The 26,257-nt window shown below is 43.0% G+C and overlaps 1 protein-coding gene across 4 annotated transcripts in view; it reads left to right on the top strand.

The window, feature by feature from the left end:
• The first annotated feature begins 12,853 nt into the window (after positions 1 to 12,853).
• MSRA (methionine sulfoxide reductase A) overlaps positions 12,854 to 26,257 on the top strand; it is a 286,803-nt gene continuing 273,399 nt past the window's right edge. Inside the window, exon 1 of one of the 4 annotated variants that reach the window (XM_032471092.1) lies at positions 12,854 to 13,310. In XM_032471092.1, coding sequence (XP_032326983.1) covers positions 13,175 to 13,310 — 136 coding nt within the window. In that variant the 5' untranslated portion in view covers positions 12,854 to 13,174. The remainder of the gene's footprint in view (positions 13,311 to 26,257) is intronic. The other 3 variants (XM_032471090.1, XM_032471093.1, XM_032471091.1) reach the window with 3 other exon arrangements.

Below are 26,257 nucleotides of genomic sequence, written 5' to 3'. Positions count from 1 at the left end.
AGTGATGTATGGGTGGGATCCGCTGGACACAGGGATGAGTCAAGTCCCAGGAGGACGGAGAGGGATGGCGAGCGTTCATCATGCGCCTCAGAACAGCACGCAATTTAAAACTTATGAATTGTTTATTTCTGGAATTCTCCATTTAATATTTTCAGGCCACGACTGACTTCAGGAAACCGAAGGAAACCTTGGAAAGTGAAACTGCAGTTAAGGCGGGGAAAAGGCCGTGTTGTTTTTCTTGTTATTTCTACTTGCCTCCTAAAACTCAGTAAAATAATCTCTGCAATGAATTAATACACTTAAGACAGCTCTGTACCTTCTACAGATAGACCATGAATAAGGCCACGTGGTTTTGAGTCTGCGCATGTAAAGTGTCATATTAACGCTTTCTATTTATTCATTTATAAGGGTGTCTCTGCCTACTTAAGTGGATTTTTATAAAGAGGCCAAAAAAACCTTATCTCAGTTTGTCTGCCAGGGCATCTGTGAAGTTATTCATGGTTTAAGAAAGAATAGATGGGATGGGAGGATATAGCTCAGTGGTAGAGCACATGCTTAGCATGCATGAGGCCCCAGGTTCAATCCTTAATACCTCCATTAAACAATTAAAAAAGGGCTTGAAAAAAAAAAATAAAGACAAGAGCTGAAATTCCTCCTGGAGAGAACAAAGTCTCACCTTTTACACATTCTGTCCTGGAGTTCACCTTCCACACCCGTGACAGTTCTTTTTTCAGCCTTGGTGCATGGTTCTGCCCATATCCACCGCCTGCAACCCCTGAGGTTGACGATTTGTCTTCCTTCTCGAAAGCCCTTTGCCAGGGCTCTGCGGTGGGGTGGAGTGAGCACCCCAGTCTGCCAGGTGTGCAGCTGGGCTGGGGCTGGGGTGTCTCTCCAGCACACCGTGGCCCCTGGAGTCGCGGTAAGGCTGGACTCTTGGGTGTGCACCAACCGGTTGGTGTCTTGTGGATGGTGTGAGCTCCGTGGTGTTTACTAAACAAATGAGGGTACAGCAGAATCTGCATGTAGGGACGATGCAAAAACTGTGTTCAAAGCAACACATCAAAAAGTCATTTATCATTTGTAACTGGGAAGCAGGTGTGTTCTTAATAACTTAGCTAAATGTCACACCTTTACCTTATATAACAATTCACTTCCCAATTCCTACTAAAATGTCTTCATGTATTATTTGACTTTTCAGGGGGTATAGTTTTCTTCCTAGTGGCTTTTTTTTTAAAGTAATCCTGAGACATAGATAATTTTTACAAAAGAAAATTGACTGGCAAAATAACTTGGCACTGAAGTTTCCAAGTTCATAGAAAGTTTTCAGTATGTAATTAGGCTCATTTTATCAGTGATGTATACAGTTTTGTGTTAGATTGAGGGGTGATGCAGTTGGATGAATTCTCAGGAGAGACACCTCTGCTTGCCCACCTCTTTGCTGAGCACCTGTTCCAAATCCTCACCCTTGGATTCTTCCTGGGTCCACGTAGATGTGTCTAGGACCCCATCCCCAGGTGCATCCGAGGGTGGGAGGAGGGAAGATGATGCTTGGCTTTCTCTTTCATGCCTTAAATCATGTCTTTTGCCCTGTCTAGTCTGCCTGGGGAGAGCTGGCTTGGAACCATGTGTGGTTAGGAAATCTGAGAGGAGAGGATATGATGGAGCCAGTGGGAAAGGAGCAAAAGCTGCTTGTTAAGGGCTGATCTCTGTGAACAGGGATGGTAACAGCTGGTCAAAGGAGGAAGAGAACTTCCTTTGATGGAATGACTGTTCTGTGTCAAGGGCTACCACAGTAGAATTGGGCCAAATGTTTTGGTTTTGCCTTAGAGGAACAACTACCATCTCTCACCAACACCATATGAGCAGGAAGGACATTTTGACACCAGAAAATTCAGAGTGTGTTATTGTAGAATAAAGGATAGCTTTTCAAAGTGAATTTATATAGCTTCATGGAAAACTTAATGTATTATCTTTTTTTTTTCTTGGATTTTGCCATTTAGCGGTAGACTGGTACCACACTATTTCACTCATGTATGTGATATCCTGGCAGGCAGCACCCCTGACTCCTAGCCAGGCTAGCCAGCCCTTCTGTGTGCTTTCATAAACCACATGCAATGAGGCCAAAATGTAAACAACATGACTCAGATGTATAAAAAATGTTAACTGCCCTGTTCTCTAGAACTGATCTCATCTTGCTCTCATTGTCTCTCACAATGGAGGAAAACACTTGATCTTGCCAAATAAAAGCGTCTTCTTGGTGTCTTTTGGTTTTAAATAGTGTATTTGGGTAACTGCTCAGTCTTTTGGGATTCTCTCCCGGAGTTTCCCTACTTCTTTCCCCTTTCAGGATGGCACCTGGATACTGAGAGAGCTTACATGTCCTCCTGGTCTTGAGGTCTCCCACTGAGGTGGCTCTCAGCCTTGGCCCCTGTCCTCAGAGTATGTGCATTGGTGTGGCTTGGACTCCTGGTCACCAAGCTCTTGTCACGTTGAGACACAGCTGTTCCCAACTGTCCTTTGGGCATCAAGTTGGCTCCTCGTGCTGATGACTGGGGACTTTATTGTTGCATCTGGCCACACAGGCTCAACTCCTTACTCTAACTCCAGGTTTTACTGGGGTCATTGATTCTCTTAGTCCTTCCATACCCCCACCTGCCTTGGGAGAGCTGGAAATGCTCTTCTGCTTTCCCCACAGGGGAAATTGTGTTTCCCTCAACACAATTTTATAGGATCCTGTAAGGCTGCCCTCAGGGCCACTAGACCTGGCCCTGCCCTCAGCCTTTGCTCCTCCTCTGCACACATAGCACAGTGCACGCCCTACTGAATGCAGTTATAGTCTCTCTAGACCATGGCTTTCAAATTTTTTTCTGACCAGAAGCTACACCAGGAGATATATTTTAAGTCTAGCTACAGTGCAGGTATGGTACACACACGTACAAGACTTTGTATTGTTGCATGCTTTCATATGAAATGGTTGGGCCATGTGTCATATGCGTATTTAACTGAGGAAACTGCCAAACTGTTTTCCCAAGGTGATTGTACCATTTAGTATTACAACCAGCAGTGTATGAGAGTTCCAGTTCCTCTATATCCTCACCAACACTTGGTATGGTCAGTCTTTTAAATTATAGCCATTATGATACAGGAAAAAGTGGGGGCTAAAGTTGGGGGGTGAGAGGATGTCCATGACCCAGGTTCCAGGTGAGTTCCTGGGATGCACCCTGCCAAGTGAGGGTCCTAGGCTTTGCTCAGGAAAGAATTAAAGAGTGAGTCACAGTTGAGTAAAAGTAGATTTATTAGATTTATTTAGAGGGATGTACACGGAGGGAGGCTGGTGGTGGTGGTGGTTAGAGTAGAAGTAGACCGATATAGAGAAGCAAGATGGCAGAGTAGAAGGACGCTTGTAACTCACCCTCTCCCACAAATACACCCAAACTCACATCTACAGACCTACTCAGCCAACCAGAGCACCTGCCGAACTCCGACAGAACATTGCCCTCTTCGAAAGACAAAGACACCAAAAATCTGGTAGGAGAAAAGGAAAAAAGAAAGAAGAAAAAGCAAAACAGTGTGGGACTGGTCCCGCGGGGAGGGAGCAGCAAAGGAGGACTGGCGCTTGTTCGCTGGGTGTCCCCCTCCGCAACGGAGAGGCCAGCAGGATGGAGGGGGAGCCTCCGAGGCTCAGATCTGCCCCAAGCACCCCTTGACCAAAAGAACTGAGTTAAATGGGCACAAAGGGTCCCTGCAACACCCAGCCTGAGACGCAAGTAGGCAGCTGGGGCCGGGCCGGGCCCCTGAGCCGGGCGGAGGGCGTGGAGGGGGGCTGCACTGAGGCGGCCCTGGGGGACTGCAGGGGGTCGTGCGCTGTGGCCGGGAGGGGATACGGAGCAGAGAAACCTTGGTCCCCCATAAACTGCGAAAAAAGCAAAGCAACCGGCTGGTGTGCCCTGGGGGGAGGGGCGCCATAGCCTTTGTCTCCTCAGACCTGCGGCGCCATTACTGGCGCTTCTCACGAGAAGACAGGCGGGCGCAGCCACAGCCGCCACCTCCTCCTGTGCCAGCGCCCGGGCGGGGGTGGGGGCGGGCTGAGCCCTGAATCCGCACCCCGGGGCTCTGCAACCTCCTAGGCAGGACTGAGACTTGTTTACAGCCCGAGGCAGATAGGATCTTTCTGCCCTGGCACCTCAGAGAATTCGTGCCACCAAGACAAACAAGGAGCTGAGTTTTGGCACAGAGCAGGGGCAGGGCCGTTCTGCGGTCCTTCCTGAGCCCGCCTTCGGCGCGCCCACCCGAGGTGGAGTGGGCAGCTGCACACAGCAGCGGAGCGACCAGCGCTGGGAGAGAGAGGGTGGCCTCCAGTCTTCCTGGCAGGAACGCAGCACCTGACCACGGTGCTGGGAGGGGGTGCAATCTGCCCACCTGCCTCCCCCTGAGCGCGGTATCTGACTGCAGCATCAGGAGGGGAGTGACCCTCCCGCCCACTGGGTAAGAGCTTAGCACCTGACCCAGTGTTGGGAGAGGGTGCAATCTGCTAGCCGACAGCCACTGGGAGCAGTACAGATGAGGGCGCCAACAGAGGGCCTCTGGACACGCAAGCTGAGTTCGCGAAACAGAGCAAAGACACAGACTTCTTGATAAAATCATTAAGAGTACACCATCTCCAGGAGAACTAGATAACTGATACTCCTTAAGCCACAGTGCCAGAGATATATGAGCAACATGAAGAAGCAAAGGAACCATTCCCAATTAAAAGATCAAGAGAAATCCCCTGAAAGCACAATCAAGGAAACAGACATTGATGGCCTACAAGATCAAGATTTCAAAAAAGGACTGATCAAAGTACTGAAGGAACTAAAAGAAATAGTGTTTAGAGATATAAAATATGTCAAAAATGAAGTAGAAGCTATAAAGAAGAACCAAGTAAGAATTAGTAACCTTATTTGCTGAGATGAGAGCTGACCTAAAGGCTGTACAAAGCAAGCTAGATAATGCAGAGAAACAAATAAGTGACCTAGAAGACAGGACAACAGAAAGCACCCAATCAGAACAGCTGAGAGAAAAACAAGTAAAAACCAATGAAAACAATATAAGGGACCTATGGGATAATATAAAGTGTGCCAATCTATGCATAATATGGGTTCCAGAAGGGGAAAAAAGAACAAAGGGGACTGAAAAGGTATTTGAAGAAATCATGACTGGAAACTTCCCAAACCTAAATCAATCAGATATCCAAGTACAGGAGGCTCAGAGGGTCCCAAACAGGAAGAACCGAAACAGACCCACACCAAGACATATCATAATCAAGAGGGCCAGAGTCAAGGATAAAGAAATGATCCCAAAGGCAGCAAGAGAAAAACAAAGAGTGAGTTTCAAGGGAACCCCCATAAGGCTCTCAGCTGATTTCTCTACACAAACACTACAGGCCAGAAGGGAGTGGCAAGATATATTCAAAGTCCTGAATGAAAAAAAGATGCAGCCTAGGATACTCTATCCAGCAAGACTATCCTTTAAGGATAGAAAGAGAGATAAAGAACTTCACAGACAAGCAAAAACTCAAAGAGTTTAGCAACACTAAACCCATGCTAAAAGAAATATTGACAGGTCTACTCTAAATAGAAAAGAAGCAGGATACTACAAAAATGAGAAACTCATAACTGGAAAGGAGATAACTGCCATGAATTACAAAAAGAATAAACACAAAATTGTAAAAGAAGACATCTAAATCATTAAGAGTGGGAGAAGGAAGCAAGGAAAGCCACTGTGGAAAACAGTATGGAGATTCCTCAAAAGACTAGGAGTAGACTTGTGACCCAGGAATCCCGCTCCTGGGCATATATCCAGAAGGAACTCTACTTCAAAATGACACCTGCACCCCAATGTTCATAGCAGCACTATTTACAATAGCTAACACATGGAAACAGCCTAAATGTCCATCAACAGATGACTGAATAAAGAAGCAGTGGTATATTTATACGATGGAATACTATTCAGCCACAAAAACTGACAACATAACGCCATTTGCAGCAACATGGATGCTCCTGGAGAATGTCATTCTAAGTGAAGTAAGCCAGAAAGAGAAAGAAAAATACCATATGAGATCACTCATATGAGGAATCTAAAAAAAAAAAAACAAAACAAACAAACAAAAAAACCAACCAAAACATAAATACAAAACAGAAACAGATTCATAGACATAGAATACAAACTTGTGGTTGCCAAGGGGGCAGGGGGTGGGAAGGGACAGACTTGGATTTTAAAATGCAGAATAGATAAACAAGATTATATTGTATAGCACAGGGAAATATATACAAGATCTGTGGTAGCAAAAAAAAAAATATATATAGTAAAAAAAAGAAGCAAAAAAAAAAGTGACAATGAATATATATATGTTCATGTATAACTGAAAAAGTTTGCTCTACACTAGAATCTGACACAACATTGTAAAATGACTATTGCTCAATAAAAAAAATGTAAAAAAAAAAAGTAGAAGTAGATAGACACTCCATAGACAGAGTGCTGGCCATCGCAGAAGGCAAGAGAGAGCGAGTGACCATGAGGTGTCATGTTACTAGTTTTTATATGCTAACAAGTGAAAGGATTATTTCAACTACTTTGGGGAAGGGGTGGGGATTCCCAGGAATTGGAATTCACCTTTTACAGTTGGCTTCAGAACTGTCATGGTGCTTGTGGGTGTGTCATTCACCATGCTAGTATATTACAATGTGTGTAATGAAGCTCAAGGTCCACTGGAGGTCAAATCTCCAGCTATTTTGGGACTCAGGGTCTATTGGGATTTGAATTCTCTGCCATCTTGGTGCTAATTGCTGTGTCATTCCTTTAATGGCTGTGTCCTGTCCCCTTCCCTCCTGTCTTAATTCTAGTGACTGCACAATGGCATCTTTCTGTGGTTTTCATTTTTCCTTAACCTAAGATTACAAAGATTTCCTTCTCTATTTTCTTTTAGAAGCTTAGAAGTCACTATTTTAGAAGTCACAGCCTTTGCACCTGGTTGAAAATCAATCGACCATATATGTGTGAGTTTATTTTGCGACTCTGTGATTTGTTCCATTAATGTGTTTGTCTCTCTTGTGGCCAATATCATACTTTCTTGGTTTTGTTGCATTGTAATAAGTCTTGAACTCAGATAGTGTAAGTCTTCCAGCTGTGTTATTTTTCAGATTCGTTTTTGTCAAACTATTAGGTATTGGGGAGGTCAATTAGGACAATAAGCAAAACTGAAAGTAACAATCAAGTCTTTAGTCACTTACTGGGATAGTATAAGGAAGAGGCCAAAATGGAAAGTGCTTGCTCCTTCTGTTCCATTTTCCCCATGGAAAAACATTGGGTGCAAGGATCAATCAGATGACATGCAGCACAAGTGGGAAAAATTGTCTCACTGAAGGAAAGCACTGAACAAAAGTCTCCTGCTGTTTTATTGGTGGGATGGGGAGAGGCATGGAGAGAGAGCGAGAGAAACTATCTTAGTCAACCTCTCAAGGAGGTCTCCAAATGGGCTAGAAATGCAGATATGATTATGAGCATGGCTGGCCTGGGGTGGGACCCGAGTCCTTGACTGTAACTCTCTCCAGAAGACTACAATTCACTGTCTGTGCACCAGGTTTGGTGTGAGGAGGACAGCTTTTCCTAATGAGGCATGCCAGGCAAAGCCTTTATAATTGCCTATGATTGGGTCTGAAACATGACATGTAAGACTTTGGTCTGAAGCTGGACTCCTCAGTTTTTGGCTAATCTAGGTCCTTTGCATTTGCACTTGAGTTTTAGAATCAGCTTGCCAATTTCTTTAAAAAAAAAAAAAAAAAAGCCTGCTGGGATTTTCACTGGGACTTTGTAGAATCAATGCATCAATTGGGGGAGAAATGGCATCTAACAATATTGAGATGTTGAATCTTCTGATCCATGAACATGGTATATCTCTGCATCTGTTTAGCTCTTGTAAGCTTTCTCTTAGCAATGTTTTGTGGTTTTTGATGTACAGGTCTAACACATCTCTAGTCAAATTTATCCCTAAATATTTAATTTTGGGAGGATGCTATTGTAAATGTTATTTTTAGAATTTCAATTTCTATTTTTTCTCTAATATATAGAAATAAATAGATTTTTGTATATAGATCTCATGTCCTGCAGTGTTGCTAAACCAACATATTAGTTCTATGTGCTTTTCTCTAGACTTTATAACATTAACCTAAACTATGTGGCATTAGTTTAATGGACAGGCAGCAGATAAGGACGTAGATATTACAGACTAGAAAGCTTGCAAACCTTTTTATGCTGCCACAAAACATTTGATAAAATTGCCACATGCTCCTTGAATCTGTAACTAGAGGGAAAATTGTCAGAAAGATCATTTCTCTGACCAACGAGAGGGTATTGGCTGTTCCCCGCCTTTTTTAGCAAAGTCCTTTGTGAAAGACGAACTCAGGTAAAAGCTAGCCATTTTGTTAACAGAGATGGAAGGAAATAAAGCTCTGCTAAGATTGGAGTTCTCTGCCTGCAGTCTGCAATACAAATTGACTGAGAGTGGTTATTTACGGCCTTAGTCTAGTTTCGATAAAGCCAAAAGCTATTATACTCCCAACAGCAGACGATAAAACTGTGACCCAAAGCCCTTCTCAAGGGCCATTAGCAAAGTGTTGTCTCCCAGACAATGGAAGCCAGGCAAGCAGTAAAATCATATTAAAGGGACTGCCTTCCCAACCAAACTCACAGATTTTGCTGGCTGCAAGGTCACTGCCATTAAGTTAATAGATACAGGATAGTTGGGACAAAGTAGAGTCTAGTAAGTAAAAACGAGGAGTGGTTAGGCATAAGAAATACGACTAGTTGAGATCTTTAGATGCGGTTATTTGTACAAGGAATTGTAAAAGAAACAAACAGACCAGAAATCTTTTCAGTACCTTTTCAAACGGAATCAACAAAGAAGCTACCAGCCTAGCTTGCCAATACCTCTGTCTATCTGACAGTCCCTCAAAACTGCACCAGTAAGAAACTGGGTACAAAAGACATGCGTCCTCCTAGGAGGTCATCCGCTTCAGTACACCCTCCAAATGGAATCATGGAGAATCATGAATCCCAGCTGGTAAAGCCAGTACCTTCAGATGCAAGTAACAAGGGTCTTCCTTCTAGAAAGCAGAACTGAGGTCTAACCAAGAATTTACTCCACCATCTGGGCAGTCTTTGAAGTTTCCCTTTTGCAATATTTGATTAGACTGTGGACCAGTGATGACTCCCCCCCCCCCCCATTCTTTTGCCAAATGGGTTTTCATATTCCTGCTTCACCATTGTACACCAGGTATGCACGAGAGGAAACAGGAAGGGGAACAGACACTTTATTTCTAGGTTGATAGGTCACTGGACCATGAGGAGTTACATCCAGACTTGTAAAAGACTGCACGTCATCTTTAGATCGTGGACTCTGAGCTAGATGCAGTACCTGCTTGGAACTTTGGTTTCTCGTCCTTTAAAATAGAGTGTGTTCTATGTCAAGAGAAGGGTAGATACGGCTAGCTGGATGGCCAGAGCAGTGGACTGGAACAGAGTTGTCCATCAAAGTACATTCTTACCTTCTTCCTTTATTACAAGAACTGCCTGGTGTTAGCTGCATCCGTGGTGGCCCAGCTAGAGAACTTCACCCCCCACCTCCCCCACAGTAGCTGTGGTTGTGTCTCTAATCAGGTCAACGAAAGGAGTAGAAAGGACATGTGCTACCTCTGGGACACACCCCTAGGAATACTGAGAAGTGCATCCCTTTCCTTTCTGCTGGGCTAAGACACAGATGTGATGGCACATTCTGGGATGGAGGTCATGTATGGGGACAGCAGTGCTGCCCTTCTGGTCCTGGACCACCTACCTCTGGCCCAGGATATGACAGAAAAAAACAAAACAAAACTGTCTTGTTTCAGATACATTACTTTTGGGTTACAGAAACCTAATCCGTGTTCCAACTCAAAGCTAGCCCTAGTTTTGGAATAGAGTATTAAGTATTCTTTTCTCCAAGGGGTAAGGCAGAGTCATTCTTGAGCAAACAGAAAAGAAACTTTCGGTATTCTAATCAGGGTTCTGACCCAATTAAACCAAATATGTAATCACTGAACATTTAATTTGAGCCCAAACAGTGCGAGATACTATGAAGAAAAGACACAGTTCTGCTCAGTGTTGAACTACCTATTTCTAGATCGTTACATGAGAGAAATAAACTTTTCTGTCTGAACTGCTGTATTTTGGGTCTTTGTTATACCAAAGAGGATGCTTAGACCGCGTCCTAGAGAAATACATTGTTAGAATTTGTTGGAAAACCAGAGCGTAATCTCAAAAACATCACATCAAAGCAGCATGTGTCCAATGGGAATATGGTCCAGAAGAAAAAAAAAAAAAAGAAAAGAAAAAAAAAAGAGAGACTCTGTCAGCATGGTGAAGCTCGGAAGGGATTAGGCCAGTCTGAAAAAGCGGAAATCTCAGTGGTGAAAATGGCATCACTGAAGGCAGGAATATTAATTCTCTCCTGAAGAAAGAAACAAACAAATCTTAATGTAACTTTTCTCTGTACTATTCTGGTAAATGAGATAAGAAACTCCTGTTTTATGAAAAAAGGTATTTTTTCTTAAAAAATTTTTTTTCTTTTTGGCAGATCTCAGGCATGGCAAGAAGTGGGGTTCAGGAGTGTATTAAACGGGATGAGGTCGTGGTCCAGGTTCTAGACAGTTCGGGGCTTGGAGTGGGGATGTGCATAGTGGTTTCAAAAGGGGCAGCCCCGCCCCTGCAATGGTGCAGTGAAGAAAATATGTTTTAAAGTGGGAGGGTCCGGCAGTGGGGCGGGCAGGGTGAGAAGCTTGGCTAGGGGCTGCGGGATGGGTTTTGTTAGGCGAAGGGCGGAATATCCCTGGCCAAGCCTGGGGACTGAGGTGGCTGGAGACTGAGGTGGACTGCGAAGAGCTGAGGTAAGGCCTGGAGGGGAAGGGCGGAATCCAGAAAGAGGCACCCTCACATACCCTTGTCCATCCCGCAATGGGACAGTTAGGCAATCAGAGGACAGAGCCAAGATGTCTGTGGGGCTGACCCACCTCTCTCCTCTCTTCCCTTCCCAGCTGGAGCTTCTATCTGCACCCGCTGTGGTGTCTGTGACTTCGGTGGTGACTGTGACAGTGTGTCACCCATTTTGTCTGGTTGTGGCCCCTCTCCCTTCCCCTACAGACCCCCACCCTCTCCCATGCCCTATTAAGAAAAAAAAGAAAAAAAGAAAATGTTTATTTTTTATAATAATGAAAGTAACATAGCCACTGGAACAGTTGAGAACACTGTAACAACGCTTAACATTTCAAATCAGAAGTTTAGTAAATGTACTGCCGAAGTGAGCACTTAAATCAGAAATTTAAAGTGAAAACCAGTCAACCATTACCCTGAACAGCAAAACTGTAAACACTATTGTAATTTTTTCTAGCCTTTCTTCAACCAGTGCTCAAGGGCAGGTGTGTGCATATTTACACATTCCACATACGACCTCTGTGCACACTGTGGCTTTATTGTGTGTTCTCATTGAACACAGTATAAGTGTTGCTTCTTACCAAGAAAAATTCCTCAGTTCTCAGTTGCGGTGTCTTCCTCACGTGTTTAATTTCATACAGTCAAGTGCAAAACATAGAAAAAGCAAGTAAGTATGTATTCAAAGGCACTAATTAAAAAGAAAGCACAATAAACAAGATTATACTGCATAGCACAGGGAAATATATACAAGATCTTATGGTATCTTACAGAGAAAAAAATGTGACAATGAATGTATGTATGTTCATGTATAACTGAAAAATTGTGCTCTACACTGGAATTTGACACAACATTGTAAAATGATTATAAATCAATAAAAGATGTTAAAAAAAAAAAAAAAGAAAGAAAAAACAGCGTATTCCCTTTGACAGAAGAATCATTTTATGACCAGGCCTTTATAAGTGTAGAAGGAACACTTTGGAGTGTTTTCAGGGAAGGCCTGCAGAACCTACTTGGTATAATCTCATAGCAAAACCACATCAGAAGTAAAAGCTGAGCCATGTTGCCCAGACAGAATCTACATTGCAAAATGAACACTTTAATCTAATCTTTTAATGCCACATGTCTGGCCATATTCTACAATACAGTAGTGCTAATCCTCCTGCCCTCCTCACATTACAGCCCAGACCGCATGCAAACACAGGTAACTAAACCCACGGTGTGTGCGGGGGTGGGGGTGGGGGGGAGGCTGGGAAAGCCTTCTCGTTTCTGTGGGTGCTAATCTGAAGTTCCTTCCTTCATGAGACTATCCGCCCATTTTGGCAGAACATTCGTGTAAAACCAAAATTTCACATATGGAACTCCCAAGTCACCCATCTGTCTCCACCCACCTTTATTTTTTGGGGTTGAAAATTTGTCACAGGAACAAATGTTATCTCCCATGATTTGAGAACCAAGAATGATCCAACAGTACCATTAATTCACCTAAACTGCCTTCATAGGGTCGGAGTGACTTGCTCTTCTCCCCATCTCCTCCTGTAAAATGGGTTTACCAACGTATTATTTGTGTGTGTGTATGTACGTGTGCGTGTGGCTATATATGTGTATGTAAAACATTATATTTAATTGTTTACCCTATTCTGAGCTTTTAGAAAATTGTGCTTAGTTTTCACTTTGGATAAATACTCATCTTTTTGATAATTTATCATAATGGCTCCCATGGAAATAGACATACATTTTGACTTATAAGGGTAGTTGCCGGGCAGACCGAACAATGGTTAAGGAAGTTGTGAAACGCGAATGAACTTTAAAACTCAAAGGCCGGGCATTTCTTTTTTTTGGCCTCTGCCGCTTCACGTACTTTGTACCGCACTCAGAAGACCTACTCCGGGCCTGGGAACTTTGTACAGAGAGGGAGCAAGAAAACCTCGCTGGTGCCTCCGGGGCCTGGGCCGCATCCGGGCGAGAACATGCCCTCTGCCCGGCCCGAGGCTTAGTTAGGTAACGACCGGGACTCCAGGGCGGCTGCTGCAGAGCCCGCGGCGCACGTGCCCCGGTGCCCCCGCGCGTCCCCGTGCACGCCGGCCCCGCCGCCCCGCGCCAGCCGCCGACCCCACAGCGGCGCCTCCGCTCCCGGCGCGCCGGCCCTCGCTGCGGCCCCCGGCCCAGCCGCACGCCCATGCTCTCGGCCACCAGGAGGGCCCGCCAGCTCTTCCACAGCCTCTTTCCCGTCCCGAGAATGGGTAACTCCGCCTCCAAGCTCATCAGCCCTCAGGAGGCATTGCCGGGCCGGAAGGAGCCGGTCGCCGTAGCCGGTAAGGACGCGGGCACGCAGCGAGGGCGCGGTCGTTCCTTCTGCGCCTGCGCGCCAGCGCCCGGCGCCTGCGCGGCCTCCGCCCGCGGGGAGGGAGCCGAGGGCCGGCCTCGGGAGGGTCGGCAGTCTGGGGTCTGCGCAGGCGCGGAGGGTGCCGGCAGGGGAGGGGCCGAGGGTCGCCCCTCTTTCTTTGTTTAGGTGCTCACCCCTTAAACCAACACCGAACGCGTTGACGGAATGTAGTACGTTGGTATAACCCACCTGGAGTGCAGATACCCCTGCGGCTTCACACTCTGGGTGGGAAAAGCGCTGACCCGATTTCCGCCCTTTCTCCCAGGTGTGGGTCCCCTTTTCTATCTTCTTTGCACCGGCCGCTGGGAGGCCGGCCACTTGCCGCGATGGTGCGATTTTTTGTTGGGTTGTCACTGGGAGCAATGGAATGGTACAGAATGATGCGACCTGCCGTTTGTAAACTGTATCTCCAGTGTTCGGGTTGCAAGAATTATCCTCCAGTTGTCAGGTTTCCCCCAGTTGTCAGGAGCTGCCGCTAGCCCTGTGTTCCCGGGTCTGTCGCTGTGTATCCGTTATGCAGAATTGTCAGTTTTAGAGCTGTGCTTCCCAAACTTAAAGATAATTTTCCAATCTTATACCAGTACTTTTGGAAAATATAATAAAAATGAAATGCTAGAAAAACGATCACGTGCTTGGATGTCCAGTAATGTTAAAATGCTCTGAAAGTTCCCAAAGCTTAACTCTGACCTTCTGTCACAGCCCGGGAGAAAGTCGCAGACAGCACGGGACCACCAAGCTGAGGACCATACTTTGAGTAGGATTGCTTAGATGCATTGCTTGTCACAGTGTGGTCCTAATGATACCTTTATAAATAAGCCCTTCCGGTGATACAAAGGCACTGGATAGTTTGTAAACCACTGCTTTAGGGCTGTCAGAGGAGTAAGTAGTTATTAATCTTTTACATATGGCTCGGCTCAATGCCAAGATAAAGCCTGCACTTACAGCTTCCTAGGAATTCTTCCCTTTTTCTTTTCCTTAAAGAATTATTGAGTATATACAGGACGAGGTCTTTGTGAGGACTGCATATCATATGCAATACTCATTGTGAGAAAAGGTAGAGGTTTTTGGATTTCAGGCAGTTTAGAAACACGTTGTGTGACCTGTTCTCATTCATCTACATTAGCAAATCTTTTTCCTGTGTTCCCCATCACTTCACCTTCAAGTCATCCAGAGCCCTAAAAGCTCATGCAGAGAATGAGTTTAAAAAAAAAATCAGATTATCTTTAACTCTTTCCATCTCTAAACTGTATCACCCCATTATCTAAACTTTTATCTTGAAAGAGATTAACAAACATGGATTCATATGGATATTTAAAGGCATTACTTTCTCAATGCTGAACTTCCCCAGCTTGTATGAAATTTCCTCTTTACACACTACAGTGTCTTTGTGTGTCCTCCCAGACATCTGAAAACAAGCCCAAAACTCCTAGTCAGATTTCCAAACTGGTTCAAGATGAAGAGTGACCAGAATTTAGCTCTGTTTTATCTCGACCAAAGTCATCCCAATCAATTCCCCAGTCTGTAAATGACACTTATGGTAAAAGATTAACGAACATGACAGAAACAAGCCAATGATTTCTTTTTCTATTCACCTAATAACTCTGACTGCAAAACCTCAGGACGTAGTCCTCTTCCAGGCTCTTCTGAATTTTACATAGCCATGCAGACATTGCTGTATCTGAACCAGTAAACTGCTTTTTTTGGTGTAGAGCCAGGCCTGTGATGCACAAGTCCTTTTTGTTCAGCTGTTGTAACTTCCTTGCACCCCCCAGATATTTAAATTTTAGATTGTGGCCTTTCCTATCTCCAACCCTGGTACTGCTGCTTTTCTTGACAGGCTGCTGAAGGTTCTGACTGACCCCAGAAATGGGCAGTGTTAACTCTGGTGGTTTTTCAGTGGCTATAAGATTGAGGCATATGGGCTTAACGTTATTGTTTTGAAAGTTAAATTCATCTGTACTCCAACCTCCAATCTGTTTAACAGCTCTTTTCTCTGCAATACCTCTGTCTGTGTCTGCTGTTATTTGCACCCCGACTCTTGTCAAAAGTTCTGTGACAAGAGCATCACCTTTTGATTGTAGAAGACAAGACCTGGTCTGTCTGGTTAGTGTCTTTGGTGCAGCCTGGTACCAGGTGTGCACTAGTACAGATACATTGGGTGTGAAGGGTTCTCATCGTAGTTTTAATCCTACCTTTTTTGGTATTCTTAAAGAAATGTACCCCCTTTTATAAACTGTGGCCTAGTCGTAGTAGATTTCTACTTTGCAGAAAGATGAGATTCAATCCTTCAAACTTCATTAATGTTTAGTTTCTCCCAGGTTACCCAAAGTGGACCGAAACATGAATAGGCCTACTCCGGGTGATTGGTTAAAGCTAAACCTGGACTGGACTGCCTCGCCTCATTTGAAGCACCCTCTGTTCAGATTAGCGGTGGGTTCTGGACCCCACAGGCTGGCTAGCAGGGCACACAGGAATTTGCTGGTCTTATCATGTGGTGGTGGTCTGTCTCTGTTTCAGTGCCTGGCTACAAAGCAATACTCAGAGAACTTTGGGACTGGGGGAAAAGTGGAATTCATGCTTGTGGAACTGAATTGGTGGGCAATTAATTGCTAGAAATAGGCAGGAGGTGGAAAGCTTATAATTAAAGCCTCAGAGGGCCTCCTATGTTGTTAAAATCTAAGTTTATTGTAGTTAGAACTGATCTTATTTCTAGTGAATTCATTATTGTAAAAGCCGAGCTTTTATCATATATGGCACCTTCCCCCCCACCCCCAAATCTGTTTTTTTGATCAGGTGTTTGGAGATACCATCCAAGATAACATTGACAGCTCCTCTGTCATCTCTCCTTTCTTGCCTTTATAGTTTTCAGTGTTCACTGTATTACTGTGATGCCTTTTTGGGGAGAGGAACAGATGTAGATTACGTGCTAAAGGTGTGCTCTTTTAAGAACTAGAAATATAAGCAGACGAACAATAGAACAATCTGAGTAAGCTGAAAAGTGGCTCTTTGAAAAATAATTGAGCTGCCGCATTAGCTATCAATAAAGGGAAAAAAGGAAGAGAGTACAAATACACAAAATAAGAACTGAGAAGGGAGAATAATAGAAATGGAAAATTTAGAGAATCATAAGAGACTGCTTTTTGAAAATAAGTTTGAAAACTTGGATGAAATAGATACTTTTAGGAAATATGACTGACCCAAACTGACCCCAGAAAGGAGTAGAAAATCTAAACAGATTGATTTTTCTAGAGGAAATTAAGTTGCCAAGGAATTGCCTCCTCTCAAAGCATTATGTCCAGACAGTTTACAGAGGACTTCTAAATATTTAAAGAGCAAATAATTCCAGTAGTATGTATTTAAACTAAAATAATTGTTAAATTTTTCTTACAAAGCAAGTATAATATTGAAACCAAACCTGATAAAGATTGCACTAAAAAGAAAACAACAGACCTCTCACTTATGAATACTGATGCAGAAATGCTAACTAAATATGACTAAACAGAACCTAGCAATGGGATTTACTCCCAGAAATAAGGATTGGTCAGTATTAGGAAATCTATTAGTAAAATGCATCATTGAATTGGTCTAAGGAGAAAAGTGATGTAACTGTTTCTCTAAATGCTGTAAAGTTGTTTGACTAAATTTAACAACCATTCTTCATAATTACACTCAGACATGGCTACTTTCTTTTGTTTAAATATATCTTTATTGAAGTATAGTCAGTTTACAATGTTGTGTCAATTTCTGGTGTACAGCACAAATGCTTCAGTCATATAGGAACATACGTATATTCGTTTTCATATTCTTTTTTGCCACAAGTTACTACAAGATATTGCATATAGTTCCCTGTGCTGTACAGTATAAACTTGTTTATCTATTTTTATATGTATTAGTATCTGCAAATCTCGAACTCCCAGTTTATCCCTCCCCACCCACTTCCCCTGGTATGGCTGCTTCCTTAAGATGATAAAATACATCTCTCCCAGCCCAAAAGCCAACATCATGCTTAATGAAGAAATATTAAAGATTCGCACTAAAGTTCTAGTCAAGAGAGAGCGTGGAGGTGACTCGCTCTTCCTTTGCTTAGGGGCAGTGTGCACTACTGCTGAATACTTTTGTTCTAAAGGGTTCTCATCTTAGCTTTAATCTTACCCTTTTTTGTGTTCTTAAGAAAATTTCCTTCCTTTTATAAACTTTGGCCGAGTAGATTATTACTTTGCAAGAAGGTAAGAGTCAAACCTTTAAATTTCTTTAATGTTTCATTTTTCCAGGGCTGCCTAAAGTGGGATCCCAGCACGACTAGGCCTGCTTTGAGTGATGGGTTATTATTTAACATTGTTTTGTAGGTGCTAGCCAACGCAGTCAGATGAGAGAAGGCAATTAGAGACATACAGATTGGAAAAGAGAAGGAAAAAACTAACACCATTTGCAGATGATAAGATTATATAACTGGAAAATCCAAGAGAATTTAATAAGGTATCAGAACATATACTTAGAAGACAGAAACCAATAGCTTTAGTCTACAGTTATTTAGGAATAAACTTGGCAAGAAATATGCAAGACCTATGTGAAGAAAACCTTAAAAACACACTCAGGGACACAAAAGAAGACTTGAACAAATGACAAGACATAACCAGTTTCTTGGGTCGGAAGGCTGAGCAGGAAACATGTATCAGTTCTCCCTAAGTTAGTTTATAAAGGTAATATGGTTTCAATAAAAATTCTGATGATATTTTAATTTTGTTCTAGAACTAGATACTAATTAAAAAGTTCATATAGAAAAATAAACAGGAATAGTTATGGTAACTGTAGAAAAAGAGCAAAGAAGGGCAGCCAGCCCTACCAGGTAGTAAAAGTGAGGTTTAATAATTTAAACAGTGCGGGGCTGGTCCATGAATAGAAAGGTCAATAAACAGAAGAGGAAGATTAGAAATCATTCAATCGTAGAGGAATGTAGTGTGTGATACAGATAATATCTCAAATCAGTGGGGAAAAGATGGAATATTCAATAAATGGTTATATGAAAACTGGGTAGCCATATGGAAAAAACCAAAAAACCAAAACCAAAAACCAACCAAAGTTGGATCTGTACTTCACATCTTAAACCAAGATAAGTTCCAAAAGATGTATGTTGATAATAGTTCATGCTTATTGAATGCTTACTTTAATGCCAGACATGGTGGAAATTGTTTTACATTTGCTAATATATTTAATTCTCACAATATCCCAAGGAGGTAGTAACTATTATTATCCCCACTTGTAGATGTAGAAACTGAGGCCTATAAAGGTTAAGTGACTTATCCAAGGTCATATAGCTAATAAGTGGTTGATCTGCGGTATGAATGTAGGCAAATTAGCTCCAGAGTTTGTGATCTTAACTACTGTATGTGATGTTTTTCCATTTAGTTAAATATAAAAAATGAAACACTTTAAGGATGAGCAAGGGCAGAATTCCTTTAGAAAGGAACACCTTTCCAATGGTGAAAATCAGAAGACTTAAAAGATTGATAAAGTAGATCACAACAAAATAAAAATCTTCTGCAGGCAAAAATTACCATAAGCAAATTCAAAAGACACCTGGGATAAATATTTGCAGCTCATATCATAGGTGAAGGACTGACCTCCCTAATATACAAGAAACTCCTAGAAGGTGTGGAGAAAAGGGGACCCTCCTGCACTGTTGGAGGGAATATAGTTTGGTGCAGCTGTTGTGGAAAACAGTATGGAGATTCATCAAAAAACTAAAAATAGATTTTCCATATGATCCAGCAATCCCACTCCTGGGCATATACCCAGAGGGAACTCTAATTCAAAGAGATATATGCACCCCAATGTTCATAGCAGCACTATTTACAATAGCCAAGACATGGAAACAATATAAATGTCCATCCACAGATGACTGGTTAAAGAAGATGTAGTATATTTATACAATGGAATACTACTCAGCCCTAAAAAAGAATAAAATAATGCCATTTGCAACAACATGGATGGACCTGAGGATTGTCATTCTAAGTGAAGTAAGCCAGAAAGAGAAAGAAAAATACCATATGATATCACTCATATGTGGAATCTAAAAAAAGAAAAGACACAAATGAACTTATTTACAAAACAAACAGATTCACAGACATAGAAAACAAACTTATGGTTACTGGCAGGGAAGGGGGTAGGAAGGGATAAATTGGGAGTTTGAGATCTGCAGATACTAACTACTATATATAAAATAGATAAACAAGTTTCTTCTGTACAACACAGGGAACTATATTCAATATCTTGTAGTAACCTATAATGAAAAAGAATATGGGAACGAATATGTGTATGTATATGTATGACTGAAACATGCTGTACACCAGAAATTGGCGCAGCATTGTCAACTGACTGTACTTCAATGAGAAAAAAAGAAAGAAGCTCCCAGAAGATAATAAGAAAACACCAACATCCTTTAGGAAAATAGACAAAGGTTATGAGCAGTTTACAGAAAAGGAAGTGTAATTGGCTCTTATACATATGAAAAAGATGCTCAGCTTCACTCATAATGAGGAGAATGCAGGGACCATTTTTCATTCTTCAGATTGGCAAAAATCCAGAACTTTGATGATACACTTTGTTGGTAAATCCTTAAGGAAAAAGGCACTCTTGTACATTGCCAGCAGGAATGTAAATTGGCTCAACTCTTATGGAGGGCAGTTTGGCAATATCTATCAAAAATTTAAATGCATGTACCTTTTGACCCAAGAATTCAGTTTCTGGGAATTTATCCTACAGATATACTTGCACTCACGCCTAATGATGACTGTACCAGGTTATTCACTGCAGCTTTGTTTGCAGTAGTCAGAGATTGGAAACAACCCAAATGCCCATCAGTAGGGGCTAGTTAAATAAATTATGGTTCATCCTCACAATGGAATAAGCAGCTGTAAAAAAGAACATGGAAAATCTATATGAATAGGTATGGTGAGATTGCCAAGATACAGTGTTAAGTGAAAAATGCAAGATCAGAACCATGTTGTATAATATGTTAGCTTTTGTTTGAAAAAAAAAAAGTTAACTTTTGTGTGAACAGGGAGGAAAATAACGTGTGCACAGAGAAACTCTGGGTAGCTAAGAAACTAATGGCTGGGGAGAGGACTGTGCAATGAGCTGATGGTGGAGGGAGACAGAACTGGGAGACTTGCTTGCTTATAACTTTTGGTTCTTGCAATGTGACTGCATTATTGAATCAAATAACTCCACTTTGAAGATGATCTCTTTCTGCTGTTCTTAGTCTAATTGACCACCTTTCTGTCATCTTTTGTCATCCATATTTCAAGTTCGTTTTTTAAAAAATTTGCTCCCTTTTTCTTGTCACAGCCTTTTTTTTCCTTCCCCAACTTGCTTTTGTAATCAAAATCCACATTTTGGCGTGATTTAAAAATCTAAATTTAGAGGGTGAAATTGGAATAAGTTAATCCAAGTCATTTTACATTTCATAAATATTCATTTTTATTGAAGCGTCAATTGTAGTGGCATCATTTATACAAAGAAGAGATCTCTGGGGACAAATTCCTTCCACTATTATGTAGAAGGCATTATGTGTGTTTCTTTTATTTTGAGTGATGTACATAGACTTTTAAAAGAAAATGATAGAAAACAATTTTCCTTTTAGAAAAAATTTCCCCAATGTGTGATTAATTTCTAAATTATAGGACACAGAACTATTATCTCTCCTCTTTGCATTCTGTCTGAAGCTCTTTATATTACCCTCTGATTCAGAATCCTTAGCACTTTCCTGAAGTCCCTGGGGTAAGAGTGTTCCTTCCATACCTCCCCTGGTTTGGTACTTTCCTTCCCAGCCTTTCTTCCCACTGTGCGCCCAGAGAACCCCATTGTCTGGCTGGTATGTGTTTCAGTGGTTTGCCTCTGGAGATGTTTGTACGATTTTGCCCACGTGGCTTCCACAGTCCAGTCTTTTCATTTCGTCATTCATTAAATGTTTATTAAATTCCTGCTTTGGCAAAATACTGTGTTTTCCATATATCCTTATCCTACTCTTCTTCAAAACTTGCCCTGCTTGAGTTCCATTTCTCCCATTAACCCATCCCTTTCCTCTCCAACCTAAGCGATCTCTGTCTTTTCTACTAGACCAATAATTATGTACTATTTTATGACTCCTTCCAGCGGATCTTGCATTGTTACCTAGGTGCTTTATTTGCTACCCAGGTTATTAAATCTGTATCTTGTCTCTCCATATGAGTGACACTCTCCAGAAAGATGACTGTCCAGAGTGGGGAGGGGCTGGGCTGTGTTTGATACTATTTTACCCTGTGGTCTATAGCACGTTGCACAGGGCACTGCCTACATCAGACACTCAAAAATGTTCTGCGGATATTGGGCAAAGTGTGGTGAGTGCTTGAAAGCAGAGACCAAAAAGGTGGTCTTTTAATGTGACCATCATGTGACCATCTTGTGACCAACGGTGACACAGAGTAGCTAACAAAACATGTTTTATCCGTGGGGCACACACTCTGAGTTGTTTCTCCACTAGTGGTGATGGATTTGTGCTGATTTCAGACTTTCCTCTCAATCACTCTTGTGACCAGTGGTAAACCTTTCCACTGGCCAGGATGAAGGATGGGGAGCCCTCGTCTTCAAATCTCTGAGCTGGGACACCCTAGGAACCTGCCGCAGTGGTGGAGAAAAGGTGTCACGCTCAGCACCGTCTTTGGGGGCCCTGGCCTGCTACTCCCCTCAGGTTCAAGGCACACAGTGAGCCTTTGTGTGGGTGGGGAGAGAGGAGAGTGAGGACAGTGGAGGTGAGGAATGGGAAGTTGCTTGCGGGCAGAGACATCAGCCTGCTCCGTGGGCCCCAAGAGAGCCAGCAGCCTCAGGCCCTCAGCAAGGACCAGAGTGGAGGCCTCTTTGCTGAGCTTGGTCTGGCCCCTTCACAGGCCCTAGTGGCCTGGCAGCTGGCCAGACCCTTCCCCGGGCTACAGCAGCTGGCTGGCCCTGCCGTCCTGTGCCAGCCCAAGCCAGCAAACTGTGGTGCTGTGCGAGTGACGGGTGTCAGGGTGTCAGTGTGTGACGGGTGGAAGTTGTGCGTCTTCTGTATCCTGCTCATTCACCTTTCTTCCATCAGTAAATCCCCAGATTGTCTGAGAGCGTCACAATGTCTGATGTATGAAAGGTAGCACTTGAGAGTGCAGACTCCTTGAGGGCGTGATTCTGTCTTACTCTTTGTGCGTGGAACACAGTAGGCTGACAATCGATATTTGTTGAATGATTGCAGCGTATTACATTGTGAGCTCTTTGATGGGCTGGTCCCTCAAATACATACGTGTATTATGACACAGAATAGATAGTCAGAACCTGAATGGGTTCTCGGTACGTACACTGTAAGCATCTTTGTTGTAGACATCTTTGCTGCAAACATTCTGGCTGCGTAACTAATTGGCCAGAAGGCAGTTATGCTGTGAAAGATAAAATAACTGGTTGACAGTTTTTGGTTTGACAGTCTGGTTTCAACTGGTTGAAATGAGTTAGCATTTCTTCCAGTTAGCGACATTATTGATGGCTTTATTGAGCTGACAGATGACAATGATTTGCCCCAGGGGTTAGTTTCTTATTTTGAAACACATTGCATTGAAGGAGAAAGAGGCCGAGGGCCTCAAAGGCACAGAGTTGAACTCATGTTTCCCATAGAATTTTGGAACGTGTGTCAACAGACGTGTAACGACATGGCAAGAATACACAACAGTGTAGAGGCTTTCACAAGGCAATACAAAGTCCAGTCACAAATACATCCTAGTGTTTGGAAACTGATACTTCTCTTAATGAAGGGAGAACTTTTAGCGAAAAAGAAAGTGTGATGCTGATCAAGGAAATGGATTAACAAGCAAAATATATACGTATATAAAACTCAGTGGATGAGAGGTTTGGAAGGCAAGTACTACGCAGGTACAACCCAGGAAATAGAACCAGTTATTTGTGCAAGTGCCTTCAATGTGCACTTCTCATGGTTTATCATGTCCTTCTTCATGTCTCTCTTATTTTTCATCATTTTATCTTTTACGGCAAAATTGCCTTACGGCCAAGTAGTTAAGTTCATGAAATCATTTGTGGCAAAAATGCTTTGAGCAAAGATGTCCATGGCAAGGATGCTTGTGATGAAAGTACTGGACCCAGTTTGGATGAGTAGAGGAGAGGAAAACAGTACATTGAAAGAGACAGGAAGGGCAGGGGCCTGGGGACTTGGGATTGCCTTGTGTGCTGGTTTCCGTGTTAAAAGTTTTTCCTGTTGTATCAGAAAACTTTATTCGCTGGACAGAGTGTCTGCAGCCAAATGGATACACGTGTGATAAGAAGTGGACTATATTTGAAGAATGCAGTGTCAGCGTGCCCTTACACATAATGGCAGGCTCTGTACCTGCCACTCCCTCCTTCTTCAGTTCAGAGCATCAGCCCAGAGCATCAGCCCAGGCTCGGCTGCATGGAGCTGAGTTTCTGCCATGCTGCCCAGGCCTTTGGTTACATCAGATTTGTAGAGCCGTGGGTTTGTCATCCTAGAGCAGATCAATCATTTTAACTTGTATCTATCCCCTCACCAAATTTCTGGCTAAGAGATAGTCAGAAGTCAGGAGGCTCTGACAACCAGCCTCATCTCTGCGTTAGTGCAGTTGGCATTTCCTGGCATCACCCTCTTCGTTGCCCTCAGTTTACTGCTTTACTTTTTTTTTTTTTAAATATAGTAAAATTTTTAGTTGAAATTAAAACTGTAAGTGTACATTGATTCACTAATCTTTTTTTTTTTTGGAATTGAAATATAGTCAGTTACAAAGTGTCAATTTCTGGTATACAGTGTAATGTCCCATTCATATATATATACACACATGTATGCATTTTCATATTGCTTTAGTCTTCATACCCTCTTCTCCTGGCTGGCTGGCTAGCTTCTTCCCAGCTGCTCGTGTCTGTGGATGGTTCCTGAAATCGAAATCTCATCTTGCAGAATTTCCGCTTTCCATTTCCAAATACTTAGAGGATGTGTATGTCCTTGCACAACCCCAGACTCAGTTCTAAAACCAAACTTACCATTTTCCCTTCAAAACATTGGATACGTATTTTAATTTCCCCATTTTTGTCAGTGGCCCTCCATTATGCTCTCAAGCCCCCAAACCTTAGTTAGCCACATTCATCTCGGATCCTTGCCTCTATACTTAATATAGCCCTTCTCCAACAAGTCCTTATTGGTCCTTGGCTTGTGTGGCAGTCAGGATTTTCCAGAGAAACAGAGCCAGTAGCTTGTGTGTGTATGTCTATTATGTGTTTATTTATTAAGAGGGGTTGTTGGCTCACGTGAGAATGGAGGTTGGGAAGTCCAAGATCTGCTGCCTGCAGGCTGGAGGCCCAGGAGAGCTGGTGATGTAATTCAGTCCAGCCCTGAAAGCTGAGAACCAGGGGAGCCAGTGGTATGAGTGCCCATCTGTGTCCTAAGGCCCAGAACCAGAAATGCCCAAGGCAGGAGAAGATGGACGTCCCAGCTCTAGCAGAGAAGCAAATTCACCCTTCCCCCACCTTTTTGTTCTAATCTGAAAACACTGGTGAGCCCACATTGATGGGGCCGGCTTCCTTTCTCAGTGTACCAATTCAAATGCTCACCTCTTCCGGAAGCACTTCCACAGACACATGTGGAAGTAATGTTTTCCCACTATCTGGGCATCCCTTTACCCAGTCAACTTGGCACATAAAATTAACCATTACACTTTCTTTCCATGGTCGCTGCTTTCACTCTTCCCAGCCTAACTGTGAGCACCGCGATCAAGTATCTGTTTAAACGTCAGATTTCATTCTATCACTGCTAAGAAAACAGCAGTAGCTCGTGTGGTCTGTGCCACGGCGCTTTTCATCCTGCAGTCAGAAACTCGCTCTGACTTGCTGCTAACCTCAAGTGTTCTGGATCTCTGCTTCCACCCCTGAGGCTGACTGCTGCTTAGTTCCTTCCTCCTGGGATGTCTGCTCTCTTCCTCACAGCCCATCTAAATCCCCCTGGGCCTTTCAAGGCTGAACTCAGCTCTTCCCCTTCCGTGCTGCCTTTTGGGGGACCATTTCAGCATAGATTGCTCTTGGAGTTGGAGATGGAGCGAGGGCTCTGAGGCCCTGTTTTACACTTTCATTCTAATGTGTCTCCTTACGGAGGTGAAGGTTGAGCTCCTTTAATATATTTGGAGCTCAGCGATGGCCATTTCCCCCCCTTGTGTCTCCTGAACTCCTAGCATGGTTATGGGGCCCTGCGGGCATGGCCAGAGCTCATGGATGACAATGGCCAGGCTCCCTGGCCTGCTGGCCATTTCCCCTCTGGATGTCCTATCACCGTGTTCTTCCCATTTGTTGACATACTTGACTATTTTGACTCGCGATGCTGTTAAAATAAGTGGAGGAATTAATATAATACACTTTTAAGAGTTTATTTGAGCAAAAACAGTTTTGAATTGGGCAACATCATCTAATCTAGCAGATAGAAAAGAGCTCCGAGGAGCTGCACAAAATGAAAGATTTTTATAGGCAGAGGCGAACGGGAATAAGGAAGTGATTCTGGGCAAAAAAGCAGGTGGGTTATTACAAGGTTCCTTTCCTCTAGGGAATGGCAGGATGTCTACCAGGCAGATTCCCAGCTGGTGGTTGACTGGCTTAAGATTTCATTTCATTTGGCCACAGCCAAAACTGTAGCCAAGATAAATCTTGATTTGGTGGCATGAGGCTTAGCCTTGGTGACATGGGGCATAGCATAAGTGACTTCATTTGGGGCGTGTTGTCCTTTTTTAAAAAACAATGCCAAATGCTTGATTTTATCTTGACCAGAGACCGCCATAGTCTTTAAATCAGCTGGGACCTCTTCTGTAAGCT

The sequence above is a fragment of the Camelus ferus genome, chromosome 31 (assembly GCF_009834535.1).
Source record: "Camelus ferus isolate YT-003-E chromosome 31, BCGSAC_Cfer_1.0, whole genome shotgun sequence".
NCBI lineage: Eukaryota > Metazoa > Chordata > Mammalia > Artiodactyla > Camelidae > Camelus > Camelus ferus.
Note: the sequence above shows the minus strand (reverse complement) of the source record. Positions and strands in the feature narration are given on the sequence as shown.